Source organism: Talpa occidentalis, unplaced genomic scaffold (genome assembly GCF_014898055.3).
Source record: "Talpa occidentalis isolate TD23 unplaced genomic scaffold, MPIMG_talOcc4v2.1 talOcc4.17, whole genome shotgun sequence".
NCBI lineage: Eukaryota > Metazoa > Chordata > Mammalia > Eulipotyphla > Talpidae > Talpa > Talpa occidentalis.
Window position 1 is genome coordinate 55017822 of NW_023601754.1, and position 17420 is coordinate 55035241.

The following is a 17420-nucleotide window of genomic DNA, read 5'->3' on the forward strand; positions in this document are numbered from 1 at the left end:
GCTCCCGCGGGGCCGCCCCCTCCCGGCCGCCGCCCCGGAGCCCCCCCCGCCACGCTCGGCCCGCTCGTGGGCGCACGCCCCCCGGCCGCTCGCGCCGCGCCCCACCCACGGCCCGGAGCCCGGCCGAGGTCCCGAGGGCCGCACGCACCTGTGCGCGCCCCAGAGCGGAGCGGGGAGGGGCGAGGCCGGCGTCTGCGGCCCGCGGCTCGGGCCCTGGCGGCCGCCCAAGGCCACATCCTGGTTGCGCCGAGCGGGAGCGGGCGCTGGCGCGGCTCGCAGGTTCACGCCGAAGGCCGCCGGCGCCGTCCCGGCCGGAGCCGCACTGGGCCCGGGGGCGGACCAGCGCGGAGCGGAGCCGGCAGCTCGCCGGGCTTCAGGAAGTGGGTCAAGGGCTTTCGACAGCCATCCCGGGGCAAGGAGCCCGCGCAGGCCCCGCGCATGCCACCGCGCCCGGGGCTGCAGCGCCACGGCCCCACCCCCGGGGGCTCGGCCCACAGACCACACTCAGCCGCTCAACTTCCTTGCAAAAACCCTCGGCTCACCGGAGGGCCAGTGGAAATTTATTGGTTTTGTTTTTGTCCTTTCCGTCTTTCCCCAAGTGGCTTTTCCTTGCAAAATGCCTGACATGACACCAGAGGGGAACCTGGGAGTGGGGGCACCCCAGGGACTTAAATACAAGCTGGAGGGCAGGGCACAGGTGGGGCAGGCCAGAGACAGCACAAGGGTTCTGGGGTGGAGCCCTAAGGTTTGGTTTCCCGCAGGAAGCAGCCTTGCCGGAAGTCCCGGGTGGGAGGGCGGGAGTGGCGCGGCCCCCAGCCCTGGGCTGTGCCCGCATTCCCCACAGAAGTAGCCACGGGGGCAAGGATCCACCCCCATGGGCTCCAAGGGCCGTAAGGAGAAGCCAGACTTGCCGCCTGGGAAAGGGAGGAGGTGCTGGCAGGCTGAGGGTTAAGGCTGGTGCCGGGTGGGCCTTCCGCCTCCGCCTGCCTCGGGGACAAAGGGGCACGGTGGGCAGGCAGCACATGGGCCTGGCTCTGGCAGGGCAGGGGGCGGCAGGAGCAGGCTCCCTCTGGGCTCAAAACACTAGCCCAGTGCGGCTGCCCGCCCACCTGCCCCGGATGTGCTCAGGCCTCACCACGCTGGACGGCTGAGCTGTGACAGGTGTGGGAGGGAGGAGGCACGCCAGAGAGCCGAGGAGGGCTGCCGGGCCCCTGCGGCCCCCATGGCCGTCCTGAGGCCCGGGCACCGCATCCCAGGTCCTGGATCCCCAGCCCCATTCCTGGCCCTGGCACAGACAGCAGTCAGCGGCAGCAGAGGCCGGGGGGGGGGGGGCCCTCAGCTCTCAGGGGAGGTTTGGAGGAAAGGAAAAAGGGTAAGGAGAGAAACCCGCTGCAGCATACGTGGGAGGCAGGGGAGGGAGACAGACGGAGGAGCCCTCGTCCCAAAGAAAGGTGTGTGCTAGGGTATCTCTTAACGTTACCCAGAGGCAGCAGCAGAGCAAGCCCCCGCCCCCAGCCCAGCCCTAGGTCCCCTCCCTAAGGGGCCCTGACAGAACTGGGGCTCAGGGCGGCAGGCAGATGGGCCAGAGGGAGATGGGGAGCTCAGGACACCCCAAAGCCACAGACTCAAATGCCCCAGGAAAGGGAGGCACCTCCTGCCCCCTCCAGGGGCATCATCTGGAGAAGGTGCCCCATCCTGTCCCAGCCCACACGCCCCTCCTAGCAACAGCCCCCACCAGCCGGCTTCACCGGGGTGCTGTCAATCTTGAGGTTGGGCCGCTCACCCCCCGAGGCGGCCCCAGGCCCCATCCGCTTTTTGATCTCAGCAGCCATGGTCATGAACGCCTGCTCCACGTTGGTCGCGTTCTTGGCACTCGTCTCCAGGAAGGGGATGCCCAGGGAGTCTGCAAACTCCTGCAGGGCGAGAGAAGGGGCGTGGAAGGGGCAAGCGTGAGGGGCGGGTGGGGGCCCCAGCCTCTGCGGGCGGCGGCCCGGGCCCCACTCACCTTGGCTGTGGTGTTGTCCACCACCTTCTTAGTGGTGAGGTCGCTCTTGTTGCCCACCAGGAGCTTATTGACGTTCTCGCTGGCGTAGCGGTCTATCTCCTGCAGCCACTGCTTCACGTTGGCGTAGGATTCCTAGAGCGGCCAGGGTCCAAAGTTACTTTGCTCCCCAACTCCTACCCCACCCTAGGCCCGGAAAACAGGGCTTTTTGGGGTGAAGAGGTTGGTCCTGAGAGAGACAGGCACCTTGAGCTCAGGACCCTGAGGAAGCCCCCCCTAAGCAGGCTTCCTCCCTGCCCTCCTCCATCTAGAGACCCCCAGAGTCCTGGCAGTTTGCCTCAAGGCCCGCCAGCCTTGCTTCCTGCAGCTCCTCGGCGCTCCCAGACCTGGAACGGGCCAGCCCAACTCAGGTGGGTACCAGACACCTGGCATCAGGAAAGACAAGCCAGGAAGAGACACAAGCAGAGAGTAACAGGTTGGCGAGAGCCGCAAGCGCCTGCGGTGGCGCTCAAATCCCTTTAAGCTTGAAAATCTGTCGCAGGTGGACGGTGCCCCCGCAGGGAACCCGGGCCGAGGAGGGAGACAGGTGCCCTGAAACAGCCCGATGTTTGGCATGCTTCTGGTATCAGCCGCCTCCACATTCAGTCAGGCTCCCCAGTCCAGCCAGTGCCCAACCCCATACATGGACCAAGGACAGAACTTTCAGGAAAGGGCTCGAGCTAGAGCCACTTTCCCTTCTTAGGAACGCGACATCACACTGGCTCAAACTCGCACCTCCAGCCACGCCTCAGGTTGGGCCCCGAGCGAGGCACAGGGGACAAGGGCCGAGACAGCAGGGGACAAAGGAGCACACCATGCCCAGGGCAGCCCATGCCGTGGGCATGACAAGGTGGGCTGCAGGCAGGAGCTGCTGGGGCCGCAGAACAGCCTCAGCCCACAAGTGTGAACCCATCGTGCGGGGGAGCAAGGTCAGAGATGGGAAGGGTGCCGGGCATGATATCCTGGGGGGCGGGGAGAGAACTGTGGCTGGGATGCTGGCCCTGGGCAGGGGTGGAGGGCAGGCAGGCCAGAGCACGGAGGGGTCAGCCTGGCTACATCTCGGACCACCAGGGGCCAGCAGGTTCCTCAGGAAGGAACGGCAGGAGCAAGCCTTTGTTCTGGGGTGACAGTCCGGGAGGAGATGGGACCAGATCAGACCAGCCAGAAGGGACACCCACGGGGAGGTATCAGAGCAAGGCGGGGAGGAGGGGCCCTGAGCCAGCGAAGAGCTGAGGACTCAGAGGCACACTGGTGGGGTCAGGCCCAGGCTCTGCCGCACTCTGAGGGCCTAGACTCAGCGCCTGACCTCTCTCAGCCTCAGTTTCCTCACTGCACAAAACAGTGCCTCCGGAAGGGGCTGTTGTGAGCCCGAGATAACGAATGCCGGCCTGTCTCATAACAAGTGCTTAATTAGCAGGAGCTGCTATTATCCTCATCACTGCTATTATTACGAGGGGACGGCTACGAGGGGGATGAGGGGAAGCAGAGGAGCCCTGGGGCTGACTAGATGGAGGAGGGGAGCATTTCTGGTCAGGCGCAGGAACTCTGCTACCAAGACGGGGAGGAAGCTGGTCTGGGAAGAGATGCTGTTTTGCAGATGGTCGAGCTCAGGAGAGGCTGTCCAGGGGCAGGAGAGGGGGCGCCTGGGAGCCTAAAACCCCAAGTTCAGATGCCAGCTTTGCTTTTCCTGACTGTGAGGCCAGGCGCAAGTTACTTAACGCCTGGCCAAGGGTGTCTCCTCCTCTGGAAACAGGGGCGCCGACACTTAGTTCACCGGGCAACACCGTGAAAATCAGGTCCACCAGACAAGAAGCGCCGGAGGGCGGGCGGGCGGAGGTGAACCGCGACGCCCTGGAGAGGCCGTCAGAGCACCGGAGAAGTCAAATCACGGAGCAGCCAGAAGGGCGCAGGGCAGTCCGGGAGAGGCAGGGGTTGGAGTTGGGGAGCCCAATATCTGGGAGTGTGAGGGGCAGCCAGGGCAAGCCAGTAAGAAGCCTCTGAAGGAGAAGGACGCGGCGGGAATGGGGAGCCACCGCAAAGAAGAAGTTTTTCAAGGAGAGAGAAGAGAACAGAGCTAAAAGCCCCGAGGAGTCAGGTGGGGTGAAAACTGAAATAAGGTCAGGGATTTGGCAGCGAGAGGCGGAGGTGACCTCTGTCCGAGTGGCACACAGTTCACCCACAGCTGGCTGCCCAGAGGCCACCACCAACCCTGGGGAGCCAAAAGGCCTCAGGGTGGGGCTGCATCCTGGACCCTGGGGGCTGGCCCCTGTCAGCTACGAGGCTGGGCACAAGGCAGAGATTCCATCTCTGTCCCACCGCTGACTAACCGCCCGGCCCTGAGGAGCCGGCTCACCACACCGACCCATTTCCCTACCCGTCACCCAGGGACACAGGCGGCCTCTTTAGGGTGCTATAAGCATCACAGGCAGCAAACAGGTTCTGCAAATGCTAAGGTGGGGGGAACTATGGAGGTCAGCAGCACCACTGCCAACGACAGAGACCAGGCACCTGACGCGGCCTCAGGCCCCTGGCTGCCTTGGTGAGGCCTCCACGTGCTCTGAAGTGCAACCAGTCAGCTGACTAACCCCCTGCAAGCACCAGGGCCCGGCGGGTCTCTCAGAAGGTGGCAAGTCTGGCAGGGAGGTATGAGACCTGGTTCTGCTAAGACCCTGCAGCAGGGCCTTGGGAGGACCCACCCCGTAGCTGCTCCCCTCTAATGAGCTGAACACGTTCTCCATCCCAGGCAGCATCAGAGAGATAATGTAGGGCCTCCCAGGTGCCTAGGGGTTAAGCTATCACCTCTACATCGTGAGTTCCATCCCTGGCCAGGGAGGTCATCCACATGGTGCAGCAGACCTCTCCTGACTCGCCCGCTGCTCCCCTCAGCAGTGGATTTCAGTAGATCCGCCTGTTCTGCTCCCCACTCTGTCTCTGGTGAATCCTCTCACCTCCCGCACCTCTGGCCTGCACTCTGGTTCTTCCACACAGAAATAAAAAAGGGAAAGAGAGAGTGGGAAGAGAAAAAACAAGAGCCAAAGCCTTGGGGTTGAAAAGGCCACGGAGGGGACAGGGGGCGCAGGAGTACCTGATCAGTGACGTCGTACACCACGATGATGCCATGAGCCCCCCGGTAGTAGCTGGAAGTGATGGTCCGGAACCGCTCCTGACCAGCTGTGTCCCACTACCAGACAGGAGAGGGGCAGGTCAGCCCTGGGCCCAAGACACAGCCCGCCCTCCTGAGGTGGTGTGTGCACACCGGGGGCTCTGGGGGGAGCTGCACTCACGATCTGAAGTTTGATGGTTTTGCCATCCAGCTCAATGGTTCGGATCTTGAAGTCCACCCCGATGGTGCTGATGTAGCTCTCTGTATACGTGTCGTCCTGGATGACCGGGAACCCAAGGGATGGCCTGAGCGAACAGGCCCGAGACCCACCGGGAAAACCTCCCTCATGGCTCACGCCCCAATCTTCTCCTAACCACCACGCCCCAGTCCTCGGCACTCCACCTTGCCAGCCCTGTGCCCCTGGCTGAGTCGGATGCGGTGCTCGCAGGTCCTGCCACTTCACCTGTGGGCCCCTGGGTTTTACAACCGTTCTCTTATGGCTTGCCTCTTCTCCCTCCTGCCCCACCCCCACCGTCAGCAGCCCAGGGATGACAGGGGGGCTTCTTACTCACAGCAAACCGCAGGAGTAGGCATGACTTGCCCACACCAGAGTCACCAATCAAAAGCAGCTTAAACAGGTAGTCACTAGAGAGAAAGGAGGGGAAGGCGTGAAGGCAGGCAGGGAGCCCAACGTGCCGACACCCCGGAGTCACAGTAGCAGCATTTCCCTGCATTGTGAGGTGGGCCTCGGCCTAGGGTGTTGAAGGCGCTCACAGGATCCTCCCACTAGTCCCCGGAGCGGGAGGTTGACCAGCACCCTGACACTGCTGGCCCGAAAGGCTGAGTGTGAAGTCCCACTTTACAGAGAAAGAGACCAAGGCCCAAAGGGGGACGTGACTGGCCAAGGACCACAACCAGTTAGAGACCAGAGCTGGACATCTTACACCCTGATTCCTGAGATTCAGGTCCACAGGAGCTACTAAAGGAACCCTCACTGCACACCCCTGTGAATGCCTGTCTTCACAGGGGAGGCGAAGCCACCCCAACAGTGAATATCTATACAAAGAGCCTCGGGGGAAGCCATTAACACATTCAACAAGTGACAGTGACAAGGGCAGTTAGGATGGGTGGTGCTCCTGCCTGTGCTGGCCCCATGCTAAGTACTTCTATGCTAAGTACATCTTGCCCAAGCCTCACATCAGTCCAAAAAAGTGGGTGTTTTTATTTCCAGCTAATGTGAAAACTAGAGGTAGGAGAAAGGAAGCGACTTGTCCTAAGATATGTCATGGTTAACTTTTAAGACTGGCAAAAATTGTTCACAATTCAAAGTCTCTGTGGGAGACTACTGGTTGCCTACTCTGTTGCTCTTTCTGCTCCAGCTCAGAACTGCCCTTTCCCCAAGGAAATCTGAAGCCTGGATCCGAGGACAAAAAGGAAGTGGCAGAAGAGGAAGAAAATAACCGCACTTGGGAAAACTGTCAGTGCACGAGGTGGGGGCCACCTACTCGCTGGGGGAGTGACCAAGAAGTGAAGCGAGTATGAGAGGCAGAATCCCACTGGAAGGGGAGAAGCAAACGCCACGTTCCTCTAAACTCCATCGGCAGGGTGACAGCGAGGGGAGGGGTGCGACGGTAGCCCTGGGGGCCTCGCAGAGGTGAGGAGAGGGCGGCAGGAGAGCCGCCGCCAAGCCGCCGGGCCACCCGGGCAAGGGGCAGAGCGGCAATCCTGGAGGGGGTATCCGCGGGGCAGCGACCCAGAGCGGCGCGTCGGGGCCTCCCGCGCCTGACCAGTCCCTGGGTCAGCCCGGGAAGAAGATTCCGGGAGAACGGGAAGGGCAGTGGGGTTTGCGGTCCGATCTAAAGGGCCCGAGATCACAAACTACGTGGCGACGGGCTCCAAAACGTCGGGGCAGTCGTCCGCATCCAGACCGCCTCTCTGAGCAGCAGGTGGGGAAACTGAGGCCTGAGGACCAGGGCTGCGGGGTCACCTGACCGATGAGGGCTGGTAGGGTCGGTGCCTCAGACTCCTGGTAGTGCCCCTTGGGGTCGCAGTCACTGGGCCACCGGAGCAAGAACTTGGGGTGTAGCGCCCGGGTCCTGGGGGCCCGGAGGGGAGGAGCAGGACCCGGATGTGAGGGGAGGGGGTCAGCGGAAGAGGGACCCGGATGTGGGGGCGCCGCGCTGTCCTGACCCAAGCCGGACAACCCCGGTAAGCGTACAGCCCCGTATTCTGGATCGAGGCTGCGCCGGACGGCGCGGGCGGGGCTCACTCACTATTCGGGGTTCATGGCGGCGGCGGCGGCCCGCTCGGTCGCTCCCAGTCGGCTCTGCTCCGCCTCCCGTTCCAAGATGGTGGCCGCTCCGCCCCAAAGGCCCCGCCCGCCACGCGCAGGCGCAAACACTCCCCATTGGGGCCTGGACGCATTGCTTCTTGGAACTTGTAGTCTTCTTACACTGACCGAGTGGTCCCCGCTGCGCAGGCGTAACCGGAGACCTGCGCGTCCTCGCCAACACCCTCCTCCTCATCGCCGCGCATTGCCTTGTGGGGCTTGTAGTTCGCCGCCCAGACGCACCTGGGCGTGAGGACTGCGTTCCCGGGTGCGAAGGCGTCCCGGCGTTGGAAGCTCAATTTGAAGTTGACACGTTTCACATCTGTCTGACAGAGGCCGTCACCCCTCCCCTCCCACCTCCAGAAGTTGTGAGCATTAGTAAAGTCAATTTATGCAGGGCTCTTCGCGTGCTCGTGTCACAGCCCGGAACGGTGTCATCACCCACGTTTTAAAGATGAAGCAGCGACAACTCCCTCAAGGTCAAGCCGCTTGGTCGGGGCAGAGCTCACCGCAAGCCCACGGCCTTACCATCTCAGAGGTCGAAGTTGTTAGTAAAAAAATTGAACCCGGGGGGGTCCCCTAACCATCCCGGGACGGGGCGGGGTGTCTGGGCTCCCGCGCACCCCGCGCGCCGACCTCCCGACCCCGCCCCAGCCTGGAGACGCCGAGCCCTCGGCCTCTGCCCCAAACACGCCTGGCTCAGATTCAAACCGTCTTTATTTCTACAGCAACATTTGAAAATAGAGAGCGACCGCCTGACACCCCCTCCCCCAGAAGTGGGGCGGCCCATCCGGCACGGCCGTCCCCGCCCCTCGCGAAGCAGCAGGCGTGGGAGGCGCAGCGCCCGGCCGAGCCTGGGGGCGGGCAGTGCACAGGCCCGGCGCCGAGGGGTGATGGTGGGGCGGGGTGCCCCTCGGAGGCCAGGAGGGACGCGAGAAGACCCAGGGACCCTTGGGGGAGGCGCCGCCCGGAAAGGTGGTGCCTGGGAGATACCACCACGCGAAATGGGGGTGATTAAGGCCTGGGCGGTACCACTGGAGAAGGGCGGGGTGAGGCAGGTACACCTTGAACTGAGGGGAGGGCGCGGCCAATAACTTATTTCTCTATATACAGAAGCGATGGGCCGAGGGCAGGGGTGCTGGAGGACGCGGGGGCTTCGTGTTCCTGGCCCGGGGTGGGGGCGGGGGTGGCGAGGGGGGCTACTGAGTGTCTACCTTGGAGACCAGGGCTAGCCTCTCCCATGGCCCTGAACCTAGGGAAGAGGGGGCCCTGCTGGAAGGAATAAATAAGGGGCAGAGCTGGAACAGGCAGGCCCAGCCTCCAGGGCTCAGGCAGAAATGACAAGGGAGGAGGTTACCCTGAGATTGAACAGAAAAGACGGGTTCTTGGGAGAGACAGGCGGGCAAGCAGCAGGCCCAAGCGCAGGGCTGGGGTAGGGAGAGTGGCGGGAGGAGGCTCTGGCGCTGGTGGCGCCTTCAGGATTAGCCCACCAGGGAGCTTCGTCGGGAGAGGTCCATGGAGCTGGAGCTGAGGGTGCGGCTGTCAGAGAGGCCTGTCCCTCCAGCCTGTGGGCAGAGGGGGTGGGTGGCTCAGCCTCATGCTGCTGCAGGGCTGTGCTTCCCTGGCCCCAGAGGGATCCGACCAGCCAGAGCCCAGGCCCACAACTGGGTGCTGACACTCCCACCCAGCCAGTCGCATGTCTTCATTTGTCTCCCCAGTGTTCAGCCCAAAGCCAGGCCTGGGACAGAGACAGGCACTATTGCCAGATGAAGACATGCTGGAGGACAAGTTGGGGTGACTCTGGCCATGCAGACCTGGGGTCTGAGGCCTGGCCCTGACCCGCCCACCCATACCTGGGCTGGCTCTTCCACACTCTTGTTGAGGAAGTTGAGGGAACTGGCCCGCTTCATCCTAAGGGGAAAGATGACAGGGATTTATTTGCTCGTGATGGAACTGGGGGTTCCAGCATGGGGGCTGGGGAGAGGCCGAGAGGCGGGAGCACATCTGGTGGGTAGTGGTACTTGAGAGATGAGGAAGTTCACCTCAGAGGCCAGGGACTCCTCTGCGGTTGGGATGAATCTTGAAAGGCTCACCCAGGATTGGGGTTCACTGGGAGTAGGGGCTTACCTGGGATTAGGGGGCTCCTGGGGGCCACCACCCTGCAGCTTTTTCACCAGCATCTCGCTGCTGCGCCTTAGAGCATCTCGGAGCTTCCCAAAGGAGCCACTGCGCCGCAGGGAGCCGCTGCCATCCTGTGGGGCAGGCAGGTTTCTCTCTTAAGCCCTGCTGGCTGAAAGCCTCCTGGCTCCCCCTCAACCCCCAAACTCACCCCACTCCACTCAGCGGCAGGCCCTGTTTCCTCCAAGTCAGACTCAGATCGTGGCCCGGCCCCCTCACGGCTGCCACGGCGGTCTCCCCGCCCAGCACTGCCATCTTTCAGCAATTCCACCACCTTGGTCTGGCTGGCAGGGTCCAGGCCCTGAGGGAGGGCAGGAGTATGAGGCAGAGCCTAGGTCCAGACACGGACAGCACACAAACCTCTGTGCACCCCACTGCCTGCCCCACCTGCTTGCGGCTGCGGCTGGCACAGTCCTCCAGCGTGTGCGCGGCCTCCAGCTTGCCCTGGCGCCGGTACAGGGCCCCCAAGCTGCGCAGGGTGGTGTTGACTGTGGGGCTGTGGATGGGACGACGTCAGCTTCAACCTAGCGTTCCCCAGGACCCAGGGCCCATCCTGTGTCCAGCCCCTCCTCCGGGTCAAGTGCTGTGCTCGGCCGCCTGGACTCTCCTGTCCTGGGGAGCGGCCCCGGGCTGGGGATCTGGTCCACTGCCCAGGCGGGGTGATGCTACTGAGGGACAATCAGGCTGCCCTAGGGCGGGAAGCTGCCTCGGGACAGGCAGCCTGAGACTCAGTCCTTGAAGGATGAGCTTTGGGGGGGCCAGGGGTTAAGTGATACGGGGCGCTGAGCCTGGCTGCGGCCCCACAGTCCTCACCTATCTACTTTACAGGCCTTGTACCAGCTGCCATATTCCCCGTAGGGGGTGCTGTCCCGGCGCTTATCCTGGGGGAAAGAACGGTCAGCGGAGGTGGGAGAAGGCCCTCGGCCCACACGTCCCCGACAGCGCCCCCGCCCCACCGAGCTACCTTGCTCTCCTCCCGTTCCTCTGCGTGCATCCAGATGGGCTTGTTGTCCCCTGGGGGAGAAACAAGGCTGTCACCAGCCAACCATACGGCCCTCCTGGTGGGACCTGCACACAGGCCTGGGGTCTGGGGCAGGGCTCCGGGGCACCAGGGTGGACCACGGAGGACCATGGGGAGGCTTTGTTGAGGAAATGAATGAACAAAAAACAGACCTTTGAAAACATTACTACTGACCCTCCTCTGGAACCGAGGTGACCACGGCACAGAGAGGGGGGACCCCTGCACAACTCACACCCACACCTGACACTCAGCCGGAAATGACAGGCATCGGGGCCGGAAGCGACCACCCAGAGGAGATACTGGAGTAGGCCCTCCGGGGGAGCAGCTGTCTGGTGGAGAAGGGGAAGAGACTACAGCCGCGCGTGCATCGAAGGGTGTGGAAGGGCCAGGTGGCTGTGAGGTAGGTGTGTGCGTTCACATGTGCACCCAAAGGTGAGGCTGGGCTACCTGCCGGTCCCTGCTCCAAGAAGCTGCTGGGGAGGCATCTGCCCCAGCTGCGGGGGAGCGAGGGGCCCGCACTGGGCGAGCCGGGGCACCCGCGGCCACTGCTCACCGTTCACAGAGCCAAACTCCTTCTCGTGCGCGCGCGTGAGGATCTCCTTGTACAGGATCTCTGCATCCTGGTACTTGCCCTGCTTCAGGTAGCAGGAGGCCTGGAGGGGCGGGCCCAGGGGTGAGCAGGTCCTCTTCCTTTCCTCCCTGCCCTGCCTCGGCCCTCCCCAACCCCTCCCCGCCCACGGCACCAGGTTGTTCTTGGTCTTGGCCACGTTGGGGTCGTCAGGCCCGAGGCGGGTGGCGTAGATCTCCAGCGCCCGCCGGTAGTAGTATTCCACTTCCTCAGCTTTGCCCTGGTTCTGGCACAGCAGGGCCAGGTTGCTCAGCTGCTTTGCCACATCTGGATGAAACTTGCCCAGGACCTGGAATGGGATCCCGGGCCAGGGGTTGGGCTCAGAGCCAGCTTAGGCCCCTGCCTGCCCAATCCACCTGTCCTGCCCACACCTGCCAGGCCTTACCTTCTCCCGGATCTCCAATGCCCGCTTGCACAGGGGCTCGGCCTCCTTGTACTTGCCCCGCTTGCCATACAGAACCGCCAGGTTGTTCAGTGTTGCAGCCACCTGGGGGTGACGGAGGAGAGGATGGAGGTTCCAGGATCAGGGACCCTGATGGCAGGGACTGAGGAACTTGGGTACTAACCCAGGGGCAGCCCCACTTACGCCTGCCCTCACTCACAGCAGGATGGTCCTTGCCCAGCGTCTTCTCGCGGATGGCCAGGGCATCGTTGAGCAGGTGGGCAGCCTCCTTGTACTTGTTCTGGTCCCTGTAGGCGGGCAGGAGGATGGTGAGGTAGTCCTCCAGCCCAGGCCCTGCCCTTAGGGGCCCAAGAGTCCCATGGGGACCGTGCTTATCTATACTGGCACAACAGTGTGACCCAGAGCCTGGGGAGATGTGCCCAGCTCCTGCCTGCCAGGAGCTGGGGGGACTCTGGGCAGTTCACAACCACTAAGGCATGCAGAGGCGGGGTACAAGCAGACCCCACCGCCTCATGCCCGGTGCTCCTTGTTCTCCAGTCCCCAGTGCCTCTGCTCACGCTGCTCGTCTCCCACCCTCTCGTGTTCTGGGCAAGCGCATCTCTCCCGCAGGGCCCTCCTTAAGCCTTGGCGCCTGAGTTGTGCCGCCTCCCAGGGGACCTGGAGTCCTCATGTGCTGCCCACACTGGACTGAGGCTGCTTCATGTCCACAGCCCCGGCCCACACTGCCCAGGCACCGCTTTGGCACCATGTGGGCCAGACCCCTCTGGGCACAAGCTCCTTTCTCTCCGCCTCACTCCCTGATGCAGCCGCGCCCCGGGCACAGCGGCACTGAGGGCGTGTGGCCAAGGCGGGAGCCTCCGGGAGCCCAGGGCCGGGGGTCGGAGGAGCCCTCACCGGTAGACCAGCGCCAGGATGTTCAGCATGGTGGCCACGTCGGGGTGGTCATGGCCCGATGTCTTCTCCAGGTCCTCCAGGGCCTGCTTGCACAGGGGCACGGCTACCTCGTAGCGGCCCTGCGAGGCGTACTGGATCACCAGGTTGTGCAGGGTGCGGAGCCGGGCTGGGATTTCGTAGCCCCCATGCTGGGCAGCTACATCCCCTCCTCCAGGGCTGGGGGCTGCAAGGCCAAGGGCAAGAGGTCAGATGGGCCGATGATGCCTGGGGCTCGCTGACCCTGCCAGCCACGCCTGTGACCTGCCCGACATGAGGTCCCAAGTCAGTCACTAACTATTCCACCTCAGTTTCCCCAGCTGTAGAGTCGCCCCACAGAAAGAGCGGGTAGGCGCCCTGAAATATTTCCAGCTGTGTGTCCCCCAGCCAGTCCGCCAGCCTCTGAACCTCAGCCTCCTCATTGCACAACGAGGCTCCGGTGGCCCCCACGGCCCACGAGCAGGCTCAGCACGGCCCGTGGCATCCTCTTTCTCCCTCGGAGGCTGGGGGTGGGGCGGGAACTCTACTCATGCTCAGAGCAACCACGGGCCCAGAGGGACTTGACCCAGACGGACAGCGGTGCTCGCCCCTCTGAGAGCTGGGGCGGGGGAGGGCAGAGGCAACTGGTAAAACCTGCCTTTAAGTTAAGCGCTAACGTGCTGGACGTTCCGGTCAGAAGACAGACAGGAAAGGAGGGGCAGACACTCCGCCCTTCCTGCCGCCCCCCCCAGCTACCCGTCCACACCTGGGCTCTGCTCCTCCTCGTTGGGGAACAGGTCATCCAGAGAGTCTTTGGGGACATCTCCCTTCTCCTCCTGGGGAAGAGACAGGACAGAGCATCAGGGAAGGACACGTCGAGTGGCCGCCCCTCCCCCCCAACTGCTCCTGCTGCCCCCTCCCTGCTCCCGGGCGCCCCCTTTGGGTGGGGCGGCGGCGGCAGGGGCTCACGTTGGGGGATGTGTCCTCATCCAGCTTGCGGATCTGGCTCATGAACAGCAAGTGCTGCTTCTCCTCCTCGAGCTGGGCCACCGCCTGCTCGCTGCGCTGCAGCTTCTGCTGCGTCCCTGCCAGCTCCTCCCGCAGCCACTGGTTCTCCTGCACCAGGCGCCGCACCTGAGCCCGCAGCTTCTGCTTCTCCGACTCCACGGCCCCCAGGTGGCTCGACAGCGCCAGGATCACCTGTGGCAGGCGGCCGGGGTGAAGGCCAGAGCCCCGTCCACCCCTCGGCCTGGGGGCCCCAGCACTGGGCTCCTGTGAAGAGCTGGGCCGGGCATGCCTGAGGAGCCGCAAGGCTGGGGGCCTCAAAGCTCTGCTCTCGCCAAGGGAGTGGCCCCCATGGGTCCAAGAGACCACAGACTAAGACCCAAACCCAAGAGGCCCGAGGAGCCCCAACAACTTCCTTCGAGGGTCAGAGCTCCCACCCTGGCTCCGCGGGCCTTGAGAAAGCCCGCCCTCTCCTGGGCCCCCGCACATCTCCACAATGACGGGCTGCTCCCTTGCTGGGCTGCTGGGACTGTGGGGTGCTGTGCTTTCCCGGCACTGGGGCTTCTCTTCCTTTCCCTCTTGGGGGTTACAATGACGTCCCCGCAGCCACGCCCTATAACACTGCCCCCCCCCCAAATGGGCGCTTTCCCGAAGAGCCCTGATCATGCAGCTGAGGGCACCAGAAACTAGCCAAGGGTCCAGGGCAGTCCCCGGCCTTCTGCAGTTCCCAGGGAGGGGAGGGGTGTGTGTCCCAAACCCCCTGTGATCTGGGGAACCACAGAAACAGGAAGGAGATCCAGAGACCTTAGCAACCCCTCCCCTGACTCCTGTCCCAAGCTCCTGCTCTCCCTGCCTCGGGACCTCGCACAGGCTCTGCCCTTTCTCCACCTTTTGCACTCAGGGCCTTTTCTGCACTGAGGCCTCTTCCCCCTTATGCCCTCGGCCCCAGGAAAATAGGCACCTTCCCCTGCCCCGCCAGATCACCCCATTCCCCATCCGTGGGGGTGGCTGTGCACACCAGAAGGGGGACCCCAGAAGGGGGACATGTTCATCTCTGCACCTGACAGCCAAACAGCTGTGGAGTGAATGACCAATGCGTCGCCGTTGCAGAGCGCCCGGGACCTGGGACCTTAGCCAATGCCTAAGTGACAGGTGTTCTCACAACACTATCCTTAAAAAAAAATAAAATAAAATAATGATCCCTCAACAGCCTGGAAGTAGATGCAGCAGATGGCATGATCCCTATTTTAAAGACAAGGAAACCAAGATGATACCACCTGCCCGGGACTCAGCCAGTCAGTGTCTCAGCAAGATCGGAAGCGGCCAAGACTCTCCCCCAGCCCAGCTCCTTCTATGCCCCACTATCCCCTGGTGTGTCCATCTGCATATCCCCCCGACTCCCCAGCTTAAGACAGCCACACCAGAACTCCTGATCCATCCAGTTCTCGCATCTCTCAAACATGCTCACACCACAAACCTGGGAGTTGCCCCCTCCTCCCCCCGCCTCCCGGGCGCCATCCTGCTGGACCTACCTCCAGTGCTCAAGGTCTCCTCTCCACCCTCATGGCCACCCCTGTAGGCCAAGACACCACTGACCACTTGAACTCCAGCAGTTGAACTTGAACTCCTGCCTGCTTTTACCTTGGCCTGACCCACTACAGTTCATTCTCCACATCTCAGTCATAGGAAATTTTAAAAACCCAAGTCAGCCTCCAAGGTCTCCCCAATTTCCTGAGAATAAATCCACACTGATGAGGCACAACATGACCTGGCCCTGGCCTTCTGCACAGACCTCTTCTGTTTTGCTCTCCTTCCCCATGATCACAGAGTTTCCCCCACTGCCCCACCACGACAAGATCTCTCTACCTCAGGACTTTTGCACATGCAATCTCTCAAGGCCTTTCTGGAGGCAGGTTCACTCCTTCCTTCAGACCTTGATTTAAATGTCATTAGTTCACAAGTCTTGTCTAACAATAGATAAGACCTCGTGAAACAAACTATCACAAGAGCTTATTCTTTTTTAAAGAGAACTTCTGTCTATTTGTAATAAATGCATGTGTGTTTCTTTCTCTCTTCCTACTGGACTAGGGCAGGGATCTTGTCTGCCTTGTTGGAGGGTATCCCTGCCATCTAATGCATTGTCTGGCACATAGAAGGCACTTCATAATGCACCTGCTAATGAATGACTAAAAGAATGAATTTGGAGGAAAAAAAAAATTGATGGGGGTTTCTCTTAAGGATTTCCTTTTTGTTCTCCTATGACATTTGCAGTCTACTACCTAGCGGAGAAGCCAGTAACGGGGCTGAGTTCAGGCGGGGCTGCAGGATGATCAGGCTCACCCATGGGAGGCAATGGCACAGCTGGGCCTCCAAAGCCCATTCATTTCTTCAACAGTTATTTATTTACCAGGGGCCTACCAAGGGGTTTCAGGGGACAGATAGTTCCCTGCTCTGATTCCTACACTGCCAGGATCCCCCTGGAAGGCTCCACTCCTCCCGTGACCTCCCACTTCAGCACCCCAGACCAGCCTACCTGGGCCTCCCCCAGCCCCAGCTCGATGGCCTCCAGAGAGCGCCGCAGGAGGACGCAGCGCTCCTGGGAACCGGGTTCGGCATCGCTGGCTTCATGAGTGACCAGGGGAGCGAGCAGGGCACGGTGCTCCCCACGCAGGGTCTCCAGCCCTTGGATGACAGCTTTGGTGCCCAGCACGATGTCATCTTGGCTCAGCTTCTCCTCCCGGGGAAGCACCATCGTGGCCATGGCCGTGCCTCCTGTTAGGGCGAGGGGGCGGGCAGGGGGTGCCGGGCCTGGGGCCACACCGCCGTCCGCCCCGGATTAGGTAAACACCTCCGATCCCCGCGCGCGCCAGGTCCCCGGGGCGCCCGGGTCCCCCGCGGCGGTCCGCACCGTGCCCGCGCTCGGCCTACAGGGGGCGCGCCCGGCCCGTCTCGCCGGGGAGACGCAATGCGGTGCAGACGGTACGGCTGGACTCGGATCCGGCCCAGACCACTGGCTAGGCCGGCTCCGGCTGCCCAGTCTCGGGGTCCCCCGGGGACTCCTCCACACTGGCCAGCGCGCGCCGGAGGGCGGCCCCACGGAGGTGGCGGCGGCTCGCTCCCGCGCGGCAGCCCCGGGCCCCGGGGACGCGGCCCCAGGCCCCGCAGCGGCCCCCGCCCAGGGGCAGGCGGGCCTCGGAGACCCTCCTCCCGGCAGGCCGACCCCGGGCACCCGCCCCGCCGAGGCGCTGTCTCGAGCTTCCCTCCCGCCCCTCAGGCCGCGCCCGCGACGACGCTTCCCCGGAGACCGGAGCGAAGCCCGGGGACCCCCGCGCCCCGCCAGGGCCGCGCCCCCTCCCCGCGGGCCGGCCGGGTCCCGCGCAGGCCGCGCCCACGGCGACCCCTCCCGAGGCCGCTCCGCAGCCCCCGCCCCGCTGGGTCTGGCGGCGCCGCTCCCGGCCCGCTCAGCGCGCGCGGACCTGCGCCTCCCGCTCGGGCCCGGCTCCCGCTCCGCGCCGGCTCCGCCCCGCTTCACCCGGACCCGCAGCCGAGCGCGCGTCCCGCCGCCTCCATCCCGCCGGCCTTCCCAGCAGTCCCCGCGCTGCCTTAAAGGTAAAGCCGCTACCTCAGCGGCGTCGGAGGGGGCGAAACGCTCCTCTCGGCCCGCTCGCCGCCTTAAAGGAGCTCCCCCTCCGGCGCTCCCCCGGGCCCGGCAGCCGGGGGCGTGGCCGCGCGTGGGCGGGGCCCCGAGGGGCGGGGCCGGGTCGCGGGCTCAGGTGCCCGCCCCGCCCCCGCGCACCTGCGGC

General features: G+C 63.6%; 2 protein-coding genes across 4 annotated transcripts; both read right to left on the reverse strand.

Moving 5' to 3' along the window:
• Positions 1-492: 492 nt before the first annotated feature.
• Positions 493-7519, reverse strand: RAB1B (RAB1B, member RAS oncogene family). Its single transcript, XM_037517529.2, has 6 exons — positions 7418-7519; positions 5717-5789; positions 5326-5421; positions 5127-5222; positions 2006-2137; positions 493-1913 (listed from the first exon to the last, which is right to left on the reverse strand). The coding sequence occupies exons 1-6, from the start codon at positions 7429-7431 to the stop codon at positions 1719-1721; spliced, it is 606 nt and encodes a 201-aa protein (XP_037373426.1). The 5' UTR covers positions 7432-7519; the 3' UTR covers positions 493-1718.
• Positions 7520-8179: 660 nt separating this feature from the next.
• On the reverse strand, positions 8180-17262 carry KLC2 (kinesin light chain 2). Of its 3 annotated transcripts, none has more exons than XM_054697458.1 (16): positions 17240-17262; positions 16151-16425; positions 13582-13812; positions 13379-13448; positions 12598-12820; positions 11903-11990; positions 11686-11787; positions 11416-11589; positions 11226-11325; positions 10616-10665; positions 10465-10532; positions 10039-10147; positions 9803-9952; positions 9601-9725; positions 9327-9384; positions 8180-9038 (listed from the first exon to the last, which is right to left on the reverse strand). In XM_054697458.1, exons 2-16 carry the CDS (start codon positions 16376-16378, stop codon positions 8955-8957), a joined length of 1860 nt encoding a protein of 619 aa, XP_054553433.1. In that variant the 5' UTR covers positions 16379-16425; positions 17240-17262; the 3' UTR covers positions 8180-8954. The 3 variants fall into 3 exon arrangements, with proteins under 3 accessions (XP_054553433.1, XP_054553432.1, XP_037373427.1); XM_054697457.1 differs by lacking the exon at positions 17240-17262 and adding an exon at positions 17094-17194 and having other exon boundaries at positions 16151-16389; XM_037517530.2 differs by lacking the exon at positions 17240-17262 and adding an exon at positions 17094-17127.
• Positions 17263-17420: the final 158 nt, after the last annotated feature.

Excerpts from the sequence above, each read along its gene's own strand:
- KLC2 (XM_054697458.1), bottom strand. The coding sequence starts at position 16,378 with ATGGCCACGATGGTGCTTCCCCGGGAGGAGAAGCTGAGCCAAGATGAC. Across the intron at positions 12,821-13,378 it reads CGAGGAGGAGCAGAGCCCAG|CCCCCAGCCCTGGAGGAGGG; the intron begins GTGTGGACGGGT and ends TTGGCCTTGCAG. Across the intron at positions 9,953-10,038 it reads CCAGCCGCAGCCGCAAGCAG|GGCCTGGACCCTGCCAGCCA; the intron begins GTGGGGCAGGCA and ends GCCCTCCCTCAG.
- RAB1B (XM_037517529.2), bottom strand. Across the intron at positions 5,422-5,716 it reads GCCTACTCCTGCGGTTTGCT|GACGACACGTATACAGAGAG; the intron begins GTGAGTAAGAAG and ends CCGGTCATCCAG. Across the intron at positions 5,223-5,325 it reads AAACCATCAAACTTCAGATC|TGGGACACAGCTGGTCAGGA; the intron begins GTGAGTGCAGCT and ends CCTGTCTGGTAG.